At 37.8% G+C, this 14,677-nt stretch overlaps 1 protein-coding gene across 3 annotated transcripts in view; it reads left to right on the top strand.

Moving 5' to 3' along the window:
- The window catches only part of SPATA16 (spermatogenesis associated 16), a 322,779-nt gene that overhangs the window by 113,953 nt on the left and 194,149 nt on the right, over window positions 1-14,677 (top strand). For all 3 annotated transcript variants that reach the window (XM_001365003.4, XM_007501945.3, XM_007501947.3), the window contains exon 3: window positions 13,407-13,552. In XM_001365003.4, coding sequence (XP_001365040.1) covers window positions 13,407-13,552 — 146 coding nt within the window. The remainder of the gene's footprint in view (window positions 1-13,406; window positions 13,553-14,677) is intronic.

Here is a 14,677-nt window from a genome sequence, read left to right as displayed (position 1 = left end):
TATATGCAAAAAGACTACATGTGTGTTTTATACACAAACAGATGTGTGAATTTTTTTTTCTGCTTTTAAGTGTTTGGAAGGGTCCTTGACAGAAGAATTAGTTAGGCATGAATCCTGACACAGGTTCAGGGAGCATGACTATGGACAAATTATCTTGTTACTCTCTCTCAACCTCAGTTTCCTCATCTTTGAAGTGAGGATAACACCACGCTGCCTCCCTCACAATGATGCTGGCTGGGCAAATGCTTTAGAAACCCCAAGACCATTAGAAATAGGAGCTATCACCCATTCTTTGGGGCTGCTCATTTCTGTTGTTTAGTCTGTAGCTCTCAGTAAACTATAAAACCTTTTTTTTGTTTGGCAGCTTCTCAAAAGTCGGGTGCATAAAGCTATTTCACAATCCTTTGAGTTCCTCAAGTGAAAAATCATGACAATAAATGACACTTTTGTGGCACTTTAAAGCCGGCAAAATGATATACATCCATTATCTCGTTTGAGCTTTGCAACAGCCTTGGGAAGGCAGGTGCCATAGGTATTATTACCCCCAATTTGCAGATGAGAAAACTGAGCCTCAGAGCCACTCTTTTCCCCCCAAGATCAATCTGATGGCAAATATTAGGTCCGGGATTTAAAAGAGAGTTTCCTCTGTTAAAACAAAGCCCGAGTTTGTATATACCATTGAAAATGGAAAGAATGATGGATTTAGACTCAGGAGAGCTGATTTCCAGTTCCATCTCTGCTGCTTACTACCTACAGGAACTTAGACAAGTCTTTGGGCCTCCATTTCACCATCTGTAAAATGAGAAGGTTGAATTTTGTGATCTTTAAAGTCCTTTCTAGCTTTAACCACGTGACCCTGTGGCCATGCCATAATGGCAAGGTACAAGGATTCTCCATTTTTAAGAATATTTCAATTCAATCCAATAGACACTAAGTACCGGGCACTGTCTAAGCTCTGATTCAAAGGTAAAAGTTAGTTTAATGAGGAAGACTACATGCTGGCACATATATACAAAGCAAATGATAGGTAGGATCAATAGGAGATGATTAACAGAGGGAAGGCAATGGAATTAAGCAGGGTTGGGGAAGACTTCCTGGGGAAGATGGGATTTTTGTTGGGACTTATTAAAGGGAGCCAGAGAGGTCAAAAATTGGAGTAGAGGAGGGAGAGAATTCGAGTCATGAGGAACATGAGAAAATGATGGGATCCAAGAGTCAAAGAATCTTGTTCATGATCAGCCAAGAAGCCAGTGTGACTGGATGAAAGGATATATGGTAGGGGATGTAAGTTGTCCAAAGACTGGAACCGTAGGAGGGGGTAGGCTAGGAAGAGTTTATAAAGAACACGAGATGGCAATGTAGTTTCCTGTAACACATCTCTATTTGTTTATGAAAATTCTAATTGATGAAACAAAATCATTATTGAAATTCTGTTTGCTTTATGCCAGGACAAATTATACCACCAGGAAATAGTCTTATTTGTATTTCTCATTAGGCGGTGTTCTTGAGATTGATGTACAGTTCACACAAAGAATAACTCTATCTTCTGCCTAGAATACTGAAATTAGCACCATCTTATGATATTTTTTCTTCTAAATTCAGATTCTTTTCCAGACTTTATCTGTTCCATTAGATAGTGTAAAAACATGACAAAAACCCAACTGAGCACTTGCATCCTGTCCAAAATCAGGCTGTCCTTGTGTTTTTGCTTCTGTGATTTCTCCCCCTAATGTTTCTGTATGCCCATCTAGACTCCAAAACTACAGAGGATTTGTGACCTCATCAAGGTGCTCTCTTCTCAAATGATCAAATGAGATATTTGTAAAGTACTCAGCACCATGTCTAGCACATAGTAGACAATTTTGAGTTCATTCGTTCCAACGACGCAGAACAAGATCCAACCATACCTGCCCATCCTGTGGGTTGCTCGTCCATGTTGTGGCAGGGAAGTAGGGAGTGGGATAGATGACCCAACACGCCAAGAGCTTTTCCAGAGCCCCCTTGATATCCCAAGATAGCTATAGAGCTCCATCACTGTCAAAAGCATTTCCACCAGGAAGTCTTTCCTGATCCCCCTCCTTGCTAGTCTTTTCTCTTAATTCAAATTATCTTGTGTGTCTTTTATTTGTTTATAGGTTGTACCCATTCTAAGTAGAATATAAATATCTTGAAGGCAGAATCCAATCTTTGTGTCTCTAGTCCCTAGCACAGTTCCTCATGTGTTGTACTTAATAAAGTATTTAGTAAACTTAACTAATATTAATAACTTAATAAAGTGCTCAATAAACAGAATTAACTTATTAGTAACTTAATAAGATGTATAATAAACATGATTAGCTTACTAATAACTTAAAATACTTATTGGATGTTTCTTGGATTGGATTCTACAGAATATATATTTAACAAACATTTGATGGCTTGAGTAAAGATGCCAGGTTGGAAAAGGTGCTTCCACTCTAGAAGAGAGGAATATTTTGATACCTTCTCAGATGACACTAACTTCAAATGGCAGACACTGAGACCTTATGTGTGTTTAGGAGAATTCCCATTTTTATATCATTCTGTTAATATGCCCAAATCTGCATCTCTGTCTTATCAATTTAAGAGATTGGTAAATAGCCTTTCCATTAGCTGGACATGTTGCAGGTAGCTGTGCCTGTAGTCCTGGAGGTCAAGACAGAGTCTCATTTCTATCCTTCTATCTCCATCCCCTAGAATAATAACTTAAGCCCTTGTAGGTGCTTAATAATAACTAACATAGAGTTTTAAGATGTGCTTAATAATACTTGTTGAATTTAATTGAATACTATAATAGGTTTTTCAGTGTTTGATTGGAGTCTTTTAATGTAGCAACCCACCGTTCGGATTCTTGCTGTGATCAGCATGCTGGAAAGTAGGCTCAGCTGATGTTGGCTTTATAGATGTGTACTACCTTGTAGTAGAATAGAGTCTATACCAGATGTGACCACTGCTGCTTTGTGTCTTTGTCTGAATCATAAAATCACAGAATTTCAGAGCTGGAAGGGACCTAAGCAGCCTCTTACAACACATCATTGAAAACGAGAATCCCTCCTGTGACATACCCAAGAGTGGCCAGCCATTCTGTTTAAAGACTTCCAAAGACTGGAAACCCATGACCATCCGAAGAAATACACTCACAGCACAGCTCATTTTGTTAGGGGGTTTATTGTCATGCCAAGGCTTAATTTGCCTCCCAGTTCTTATATTCCTACCACCTTCTTCACACACACACACACACACACACATGCACACACATGCACACATGCACGCACACCTCTTAGAATGTAACTTCTTAAAGAAAACTGTCTAGGTTTCCTTGTCTTTCATTTTTTATCTCGAGTGCCCTGCACACCATAAGACCTTAATCAATATTTGTTAAATTAATTTGAACCTGTCTACCATTGCTCCTAGTCCTGGCCTCTGGGACCAAGCAGAAAGAAAATGTAATCCTTCTTCCAAATGAAAATCCTTCAAATATTTGGAGACAGCCACCTTGTCCTCCTCTGTTCCATGTGCTCTTCTTCAGGCGAATATCCTCAGTTTCTTCCAGTGATACCCAATTGGCATGAATTCCTGATGGCCCCTTTGCTGTTCATTCTCTGACTTACCAGCATTGTTCCTAAAATGAGGTTCCTAGGACTTCATACAATACTGCATGTGATATGATCAGGGCACGGTTCAATGGCACTGTCACCTCCTTATTCCTGAATGCCATGCCTCTCCTAATTCAGCCTCCTAAGATTACACCAGCTTCCCTGGTGACCAGATCACACTGAGATCTGTAGTTTCTCATCTGTGTTTGCTCTACTTCAAAATCCCATTTGTTCCTGAAATACCCAGATCAAGAAACAACACAGTGGATTAGAAAATCAACCCACAACGCTCTCTCTTTCACCATGCTAGAGCAGTAAGCGAGAGACCCCACAAATATTGATTCCATCCATTCTCTAGTTTGTCTATTGACCCATTTTAACAGGATGTTGAAAAACTAGAGTTGTCTTTCACTTCTGGGCTGCAGTTCATTTCCAAGGAGTTTTTGCTTCCATGTGTTGAGATTGATCATTTATATTCCTTGCCTGCCCTTGAAACTCTCAGCCTCGCAGAAGATTGCCAATGTAGGAAGATCACCCATTTATTCTTTACTTTCTTAAGGTGTGCTCAGACAGAGCTTCTATTATTATTAAAGCTGAAGGTCTACTTACTCCTGATATGAAGGATTGGGGCTCTCTGACAAAGCACTTACTCCTTTAGAAGCCTGAGCATACATCAGAGGCATTGGTCCCTGATGGGAGCTTGTTTGCAGACACTTGAGCATCTTACAGTAAAATGAGTACTGGGCAAGGAGAGCTTATTATGATGGATTTATCTTTATGAGATGACACTGCGTTGTGTGGGAGTCAAAAGACTCAAAAGTTACTTCATTTAAGAAGATAGAATTATTTTAATTAGACTTAGAAAAATTTTTTAACTCAGTAATAGAAAAATTAAAATAAAGCAGTTTCCATTGTTATCACTCTGGATTTCTACAAAAGAAAGTTTTAAGTATAATTGCATACCCAAAGTGCCTTTGGAGAAAATGGTCAGTATTACCACAGTAACTTGTGATCAGAGTTCTTAGATGGCCCTCACAACAGAGCACGTAGCACAGTGGGGCATTGAGGTTACTCCAATCTAAACCTCAGAACTCCTAGATTGCCCTAGTGACCACACCTCCAAGAGGTGAGCTGAGATTTTGTGTTGGGATCAGCACGACTTAAGAGATTCAGTAAAAGTATTACCTACCTAGGAATTTCACCCATTTATAAGACTCTAGCAGTGTGATGCAGAGGAAAGCATGAGGAATTTGAAGTCAAAGGAACTGGGTTTGAATCCTGATTTTGCTTCTACCTTTGTTGTTGTTGAGTTATTTTCAGTCATGCCCAATGTTTCATGACCTCATTTGGAATTTTCTTGGCAAAGATGCTAGAGTCGTTTGTCATTTCCTTCCCCACCTCATTTTACAGACAAGGAAACTGAGGCCAACAGGGTAAAGTGCATTGCCTAAGTCACACAACCAGGAATCAAGGTTGGATTTGAACTCAGGAAAATGAGTCTTCTTGACTCTAGGCCTGGCATGTTATGCACTGGGATACCCAGCTGCCCTTTCCTTTGCTATGTATATTTTAAAAATCAAAACTGATTGATGAGTTCTCTCCATCAATATAATAAATCCCTTCAGGCATCGTTTCCCCTCTCCTTATAGCAGTTGCTTTCTTATTGTCTTTACAACTTCATTCCTCGTTAAAAGGTGGGATTATACATGCAATAATTTTTGTAGTAGCAATGTCCTGGGGGCAAAAGGTAGATTTCCATTGATTGTGAAATGTCTAAACAAAATGTACATGACAGTAATAAAATATTACTGTGTCATAAGAAATGAAAAATATAGAAAAGCATGGGCAGACTTCTATGGACTGATACAAAGTGAACATGATACATGAAATGACCAAAGTAAGGTGAATGGAAGGAAAAGCAGTTGAAACTGAATTCTGTGAAATTATAATAGCCAAACACAGCCCAAAGAAGATACAGGAGAAAGGATCTATATTTCCATTCTTTGTATGGGACATTGAGTGTAGAATATTGTATATAAAGTTAGACTTTTTACAAATGTTGTTTGGCTTTGCTTAAGCATTTTTTGTCATTCTTTGTTAAAAAGAACTCTTGGAGTGGGGTGGGGGTACATTGGGAAATGTATGTGATACAAGAACAAAATATATGGTTTTTTATTTATTTTGAAAGTTTCTCATCCCTCTTGAGCACACTCTCTCCTTATAAACTTGTAGAACACTGGATCCTACCTATCTATCTGTCCTCAGTTTCTCTCTTTGTAAGATGAAGGGATTTGGTTAGATCTGTGTTTCTATGACTAGATGGCTTCCACTCCCCCCTTCTCAGAAACACTCTTCTTTATCACTTTTTTCTGGCACTCATCTACGTTCTTCATTGTACAACTGTTTCCACTCGGCATCCCTGCTGTGCTCTGATTTATTTTATCCAGAAAACATCTGAGAACAATTAAGGCTGTGTGAATGTGTTGATTTGTTTTTGCTTGACTGTACTTAGGTGTCACGAGGGAGGGTTCAATGGGGGAAGAGGGAGTTATCGTGAAATGGCAGTGATGGAATAAGAGAGGAGCATCCATAAAAACATTTTTAAAGGTGAGAGAGAGGGAGATATTAGAGATAGAAAACTAGAGGGGGAAAAGAAAGGGATGAAAGGAGGAGGGGAGAGGAAAAGAGAGAGATTGAAGGGAGGAGAGGAGAAAAGAAGGGAAGGGGGAAAGGGAGAAAGAAGAGGGAGAGAGATTAGAGAAAAAGAGAAAGGAATGAAGGGAGGGAGAGAGAGGGAGGGGAGAGGAGAGAGGAAGAAAGAGAAATAAAGAGAGATGTAGGGAGGTAAAGAGAGAGCAAAAGGGATAGAGGGAGATAGAGAGGGAGAGAGAAACAGAGAGAAGAGAGAGACCTCATTGGTTTGGAGTAAACAAACATGTTCAAGTCCCAACAATGTTCCTTACTAACTGTGTGTCCTTAAGCAACTCATTTACCTCTTCAGACCTCATTTGCCTCCTTTGTAAAATAAGAAGAATAATACTTGCCCTACCTACTTGACAGAATTGTTGTGAACAAATCACTTTGTAAACTGGAAACTACAATATAAATGTGAACAATAGAAATGCATTCATTTTGCCATTTCCAGTATTGTACCAGGGATAGGGAAAAGGAGGCAAAAGAGATCATCAGTTAGGTTAAGGGGATGTTTATCAATCTTTTATCAGTTGAGTGCATAGGAAGGACCCATCCATGTCCCAAATTGTATAGCCTCACTAGAGTTCCCAGATTTTATATGACTTAAATGTTTGAAGGGATAGTCAGTGTTCATGCCAAAATAATCAAAATGATAATGCTTCCTAAATTAAGTTAAAGATTTAGTGCCTAACCAGTCAAACTTTGAAAGGGATATTTTATATCTTAGCATGTAGCACAGTTATTGGCATGCAGTAAGTGATTAACAAATACTTCTTGGCTTGTTATCCTCATAAAGTTAGACCAAAATAATTACAAATTGGAGTAAAAAGTAAATGATCAGACTGGACAGTATCTAAGATGTCACTGAACATAGTCCCTACAATTTTACAAATAAGAAACCTGAGGTTGAGAGAGGTTAACTGCCTTTGCATGGCTAGACAGAAAACAGGTGCCTAAAATAGAATTCAAACTGAGGTTTTCTTGACTCCAAACACATACGCTAACCTCTGTACCACCTAGCTCTTCTAAGATTTCAGTGGAAATAATAAAAACAAGGAAAAACAAAGCCAAAATAACAATTCCAGACCTTAAATCATATTATAAATCAGTATCTATTTGGTACTTGCTAAAATTTTGTAAAATAAATCAGTGGAAATTTTTTGAAAAAGGAGAACCAAAAACAAAGACTAAAATACCTGGAATATCCTAATTAGTGCATGATAGATTCACTCTGTGTCCAGACAAGCTCCATCCATTCCCTCTTAAGCTTGCTGACCATTTGTATCCTGAAAAAAAACCCTCTAACACACACTCCACACACCCCAGACCTGGAATGTTAAATCTATACTGCCATTGCTACTAGAAAGAATGTGTCAGTGTGTCAATCTAACCCCTATGGCTCCTTATTTTTGTATCTGTGTCTAGGTTAGCCCACTAATTGGCACATAATAAGCATTGATGATTGTTTTTCATTAATTCATCCATCCACTTATTCATTCATTCATTCATGTAAGTAGCCCTTCCAGTAAATTAGGATGAATACCCCTCCTTCATATCTTCTCACCATGCACAGTTCCTATTCATGCCCTCCCATAAATTGTCCCTAGATGATGACCCTGGAGACTTTCCTCTAGTTCAAGAGATCTTGCATCTTTATTTTCACTAATCTCTTACTGAAACCTAGTATTTCTTCCAGGTATTTAAAATATTATTCTAAGAAGAGATCCATGAGCTTCATCAGACTGCCCAAAGGGTCCATGATACAAAAACAAACAAAGTTAAGGACCCCTGACCCAGGTGTTTCTATATTGTTTGATCTATTAGCCTCCCATCTCAAAACCAGCTACTCAAAGCAAAATGGGCAGGTGTTGGAACAAATCATGTCTCAATACTAAAGAAGATAGGCTAGGTCTGCATCCTAGCCCAGGCTTCTTTTCAACTTATACTAAGATGGAACTTGAATAAGCTAAATTTATGTCTTCCTAAAAGAAGAGGCAAAAAGAAAAAATCCTTTCCCCTCTGCAGATGACCCAACTTCATCATGTCTACACTCAGAGAGAACCTAGACAGCAGCTGAACCTATTCCCCAGTTATTGTCAGAAAGAACCTCTAAGTAGAGCCTGTACTCAAACCCATGGCTGTATTTGAGAGACGTCCTCCCGCATTTCAGTGGACAGTAGTAAATTGCCTTTCCAGCTGGTAAATTCACTTACCTATGCAGGGGTGTATTTTGATGGTCATTCACCCTAGAAGCCCATCAGGTGACATTTCTACTTACAGAAATAGAGCATCTCAGATGGATATTTCTAATCTCATCCAACACCAGTCCTCTCATTTACATCTATACTGAGTAGTTTTGAGAAACCTCCAGTGAGGGGGGACCCCACTAATGTCCAAGGCAGACCAATCCATTTTTAAACAGCTTGAATTATTGGGAAGATATTTCTTAGAGCAAATCTGAACTTGCCTCAGAGCCAGTCATTCTATAATAGACCATGTGGAAATTCTATGAGACCATTTTTTGTATCATCCCAATATTGTTTTTTATCAATATCCTTTATATCATCTTCATTTCCTAATATATCCCTGCATGATTCCCAATCCCAGGGTCCATCCCTCATAACAGAAGAAAAAAGCAAAACCAACCAACCCATCAATTGCTTCTGGCAGTATGTACATATGCCTCATTATCGATTGATGCTCTGGGCTTTTTCTGCCTGTCTCCCATTCCTGACATGTTCTCCCTCCTCAGTTCTGACTCACATCTGATCTCTTTGGCTTTCTTTAAGTCCCAAATAAAATCCCACCTTCTTCAGGAAGCCTGCTCCAACCCCTCTTAATTCCATGCCTTCCCTCTGTAATTTTTTTGTATTTATACTGTATATAGCTTGCTTTGTGGTTAGATTGTAAACTCCTTGAGAGTAGGGACTGCCTTTTACCTCTTTTTGCATTCCCAACATTTAGCAAAGTGCTTAGCACATAGTAGGTGTTTCATAAATGTTTATTGATTAATTTCATATTAGATAGAACTAAACTGTTATCAAATATTTATCCACATGCTTTGACAGATTTAAATTGAGTCCTTTTGTTTTTGTTCTAAAATATTATTAAAATATTTAAAATGGGAGTGAGCTGGTCCTTTGTCTAGATCAAAGGCTCTTAGAGTTTTATAGAAGAATAAATATTATCTCTTCTATCTAATGTACAACTTGACTGTGAAGTAACAGCATGGGTCCATGCCAATCATTCACACAAAAATTAATAACAATCTAACTATTTCCACTTAAGATGATATTTCAGATACATAGTCAGTCATAAGGACACATTAACTGGCCATTTGTTTATCTTCTATAAGTTCTACTCTTGTATTAAATTAGAGCATCTGAAAGCAATGTACCATTAGCTCAGCCTTCAAACAGAAATGTTTTCACTAATTACAATTTAATACTATTCCCACAATTCATTTGATAACAGTTCTGTTGTTTGCAAAATTATAGTTAATGATTTTAACCCTTTTTCCCTTCTTCCTACCAAAAAGAAATTTATTTCTTCTTTTTGAATATGCTAACATGTGTGGGTATATATATATACATATATATATATACACATATATATGCATATATGTTGTCTCTCTTGCTAGATTGTATGCTCATTGAATACAGGAGTTGTTTTGTTCTTGTCCTTATATCATTGATGCCTAGGATAGTGTCTGGTTCCCATCCCCTTGATAAATGCTTATGAACTGATTGGTTATTTAGTGTCACCTTTTGTTTTTATAGATAATGACTTGGATATATTTCCTGGAAAGGTTTATTCTTAAAATTTTAATTCAGTTCAATTCAAAAAGTATTTATTAAGGGACAAGTAGTGGCTCAGTGGATAAAGAACTAGACCTAGACATAGGAGATTCTGGGTTCAAATCTGGCCTCAGACACTTCTTAGCTGTGTGACCCTGGGCAAGTCACTTAACCCCTATTGCCTAATTCTTACCACTTTTCTGCCTTGGAACTAATACTTAGTATGATTCCAAGACAGACAGTGAGGGTTTAAAAAAAGTTTGTATTAATCATTTTTCATGTGCTAGGAATAGTACTAGATACTGAAGATTAAAAGAAAGAATTAAAATAGGCCAACCCTTGGTGAGCTTCTGTGCTACAGATGAAATTCTTTGTTTTATGTTCTTGTTTTGGTTTGGTGTTTTAGTACGGCTACCCTAAGAAATATGAAATAAAAAAGTAAAATGTGTTTTCCTTTTTACATTAACCATTAGGAAACTCAGCTAAATTCATGACCCTGAATACAATAACAATTTCATTTTGTGTTCATCTTGTTCTCTGCTCCTATTAACTGATTTTTCTTTGATTTTTGAATTGTCCAAATTTATTGTGAGGAACTGTTTCATTTTTGTAAGCTGTTTCATATCTATTTTGGAAGTTAGAATGTGTGAGAAATACAGGGACAGAAGGGGGAGAGAGATGGAGACAGAGGCAGAGAAAGAGACAGACACACAGACAGAGGAGAGACAGAGAGAGAGCGAGAGAGAGAGAGACAGACAGACAGACAGAGAGAGACAGACAGAGACAGACAGACAGAGACAGGGACAGAGAGGGAGAGAGACAGAAAGAAAGAGAGTAAGAGAGAGACAGAGAAAAAGAGACAGACAGACATTGACAGAGAGACAGAGACATATTTACAGAGAGATAGGGAGATACAGAAATAGGGACAGGGACAAAGAGGGAGAGAGACAGACATAGAGACAGATACAGAGATAGAGAGAGGGAGAGACAAAGAGAAAGACTAAGAGAGGGAGAGAGGGAAGAAGGATGGGAGGGAGAGAGAGAAAGAGAGAGAAGGAAAGGGATAGGGAGAAAGAGAGAGGGGAGTGAGGGAAGAAAAAGGAAGCATGTACTAAGAACAGTGTGATTCTCATAAGTTACTTAGTGGTTTATTAAATAAATTCATGAAATTTAAATTCAGTTAACATTTAGAATTATTTATTATATGTGATGGTTAAAAGCTAAATCGTTATCATTCTTCTGACGAGATCCCTAACAGAAGTTTTAGGTTCTGAGCATGAGAATCTGGTATTTGTGCCCCCCTTTTCTATGGGATGCCCCATTTATACTGATTGGTAAAGTTTAGTAGCTCAGAAACCAATCAAGAAGCTGTTGTTTGGGAATACCCAGGGGCCTCCGCTTGTACTGATAGCCAGGTTCTAGATGTGGAGGGATTTGCCAGGCATCTTCTGGTTAGAGTTTAATAACTGGCTCACACTTTGCAGTTGAATCTGCATTATTAATATTTCCTCCATTACTTTTCTTAAGCCTAGAAAATTAACAAGACAATAAATAAATCCCTGATTTATATCATTTGCTGATTTCTAAGACTTAAATGCTCACACTAAAAACTTATGGGTAAAGCTCATACGAGCTCGCTCCAGCACATCCCTGGCTGCACTGGATTGGGATCAAAAGATCTTAGTTCAGATTCTCCTAAACCACATATTAATGGTCTGACTTAGACTTGGAGTAAAACATTTTTTATGTACCTTTTGGGTACCAGGCATGATGCTAAATGCTGGTGATACACAAAAAATATAAAATAACAGTCCCTGCCCTCTGGAAGACCTTCAGATACTCTCTGTGTGATGCTTCTCTATGCCATAGTTTCCTTATCTGCAAAATGGAGGGGGATAAGGCAGAGGGTAGAAATGGGGGTTTGCAATCTGACCTCAGACACTTCTAGCTGTGTGACCCTGGGCAAGTCACTTAACCTCGATTGTCTAGTACTTGCCCCTCTTCTGTCTTACAATTGATATTAAGGCAGAAATTTAGAGTTGTTTTTTATTAAATGAGAGACATGAATTCCATCCAGTTTTGAATCTATGAGCCTTTTAACCTTGACCCCATTTTCTTTATCCATAAAAAGCGGAAGATAGATAAAATGACTTTACCTGCAAGACCTATTTTTCCCCTAAATTTTCCTAAATGTGAGAAACAAATTAAGACTCTATGCCTGATCAAACAAACTAAAGTTTGTTTTACTTTTAATTATAAAAAAATGGGAGCAGGACTAGAAGGCCAAACCCATTTTTATACCACTTCATTCAAAGTACCAGGAGTTTCCATCACATACAAGAATTTGAAATGAAGCTTTATTTTCTGAATTTTGTGTAGTATAAGGACTATTCCCAAGCTTAGACTCAAATGGGTTTCCCCCAGAGAAAATGTGTGGGTCATGATGAGTTGTGATGGGCAAAAAGGTCCTAATGGAAGCAGAGTCCCAAGACTTTTCATGAAATTAATTATACTGTGAAAGGGGACTCCAGCTTATTAGAGGGCTCCCTGATCTACCTGTGATAGGCTCCCTCATTGGAAAAAAATAGCTTTTGGATTTAGAGTTTGTTGTCTTTTCTTGTTGTTGTTTTTCCCCCAGAAGATGGAATCACCTGCTTTCTCTTAAATTTACATGTCCTGTTCAGCAGCCACCGGATTTCCTGGAATTTTTGTCAATAATTCCAGATATCTCAGCAATAATTTCTGACACCACAGCCTCTGCTCACTGATTCTAATAAGATTTCACTTTTTTTCTGCCAATGTCTTCCTCATGAATATGATTCAGGCTGAAATTAATCACTTATCACCTTAATGGTTCCTATGAGTTTACTTCCAATACCCCTTCTTGTATTAAATCAAACTGGATAGCATGTTAGATCATTATCCCGCCAGGCTTCCATAAAAATGCTGGCCTTTAAAAATGATTTATCTCTGATTATTTCTGATAAGATCTTTCCTTATTATATGTTTCATTTTTTTAAACTGGCATTTTTAGTAAACGGTGATGCTTTTAAATCTGTCAGGCAACGTAAAAATATGTTATACAGGAAACATTTGACAATAAGGAGCGTCATGTGTTGTATATTATGATTATTTAAGTGAATATGAATAGTTTTATTCAATTTATACAGACAAAATATGACCATTTTACATGCCCTGTTCAGGAGGAATGGATATATTTTTGCCTATTTTAAAAATATATATTTTTTTTTAAAACCTGACAATAGAAAATTGAAGGTGCTTTGATTTGGTTCCTTTTTAGCTTTGCAGTAAAGGAGCAGCTCTGGGAAAACCCTTTGAAGCATCTGCTGAAGACATCTCAAGTGTTGCTAGTTTTATTGAAACAAAACTTGTTACCTGTTATCTACGAATGAGGAAACCTGACCTTGCTTTGAATCATGCTCACAGGTAAGAAAGGACATGGATCCAAAAGTCATTACTACAAAAATGAGAGAGAGGCAAGTGAAGCTGGCTTCTCCTTCTTCCTGGGTCAATCTCAGTGCCCCGATATTAGAACTTGGCCCCAACCAGGCTGCTTCCAGGGACTTTTTCTATTTCCTTCACTAATCGAAACTTAGCTGTGTAGTTTTCCTTTCCCTCTGAACACTGTGCTGAGGTTTCATGAGCCGTGGTGGGTGTTAGATGCTATTCCTCATTAATAATTTGCTATATTGAGTTAAATAGTATACATTTTATCCCTTAAATATCTGAACCCAATTACAAAGCAAATTACTACAAACTACCTTTAGAAAATGGTGGGGACTTCCCAGAAGTAGGAAATTAACATTGTGATGAGAGAGAAACTTTTGGAAAGGAAAATCTTTTAAAAGTCCTCACATTGTCATCTACTTTCCCAATGTCTGGGTCTATATCAATTTTTAATTTATCAACTTGATTATTTTCATTTTTTGGCCAAAAAAGATCTCCCTTTTCCCCTAAAGGTATTGCTACTTTTGCTTTGTTTATTTATCTGTTTTCCCCAAAGATTTTATTGCTGTTGTTTTTACTCATCCCCTGATATGCATTATTTTCTCCAATGAACATATCATCCTCCTCAAATAGAAAATCCTTTATATGATGATTTTATATCTTTCAATAAGTCAAGAAACACGTATTAAGCACATACTATGTGCCAAAGTGATTCAAAGAAAGGTTGACAGTAGTCTTTGCTTTCAAGGAGCTCTAAGTCTTATTTCAGGTCTCTAAAGAATTATTTACCATATTATGAACCATTAATCTTGGAAAATTGACTGAATCCACCTCCGTTTCTGTTTCTCTCTTTGTCTCTGTCTCTCTCTGTCTCTTTGTCTCTCTGTCACTGTCTGTTTTTCTCTCTGTGTCTCTGTCTCTCCTCCTTTCCAAGGCACTGATAACTCCAATAAAAGGCACATCGATTTTACTGTCCCTACTTACTCCTCATTTGAGTGAAGCACTTGCATTATTTGCCTCCCAAACTTCCATCCTTGGATATATTCTCTCCCTGAGCCAGACAATGCCTTGGAGTATCTCTTTGATGAAAATTACAACACAAGG

This window comes from Monodelphis domestica, chromosome 8, assembly GCF_027887165.1.
Source record: "Monodelphis domestica isolate mMonDom1 chromosome 8, mMonDom1.pri, whole genome shotgun sequence".
Classification (NCBI taxonomy): domain Eukaryota; kingdom Metazoa; phylum Chordata; class Mammalia; order Didelphimorphia; family Didelphidae; genus Monodelphis; species Monodelphis domestica.
This window is presented reverse-complemented; position numbering and strand designations above follow the sequence as displayed.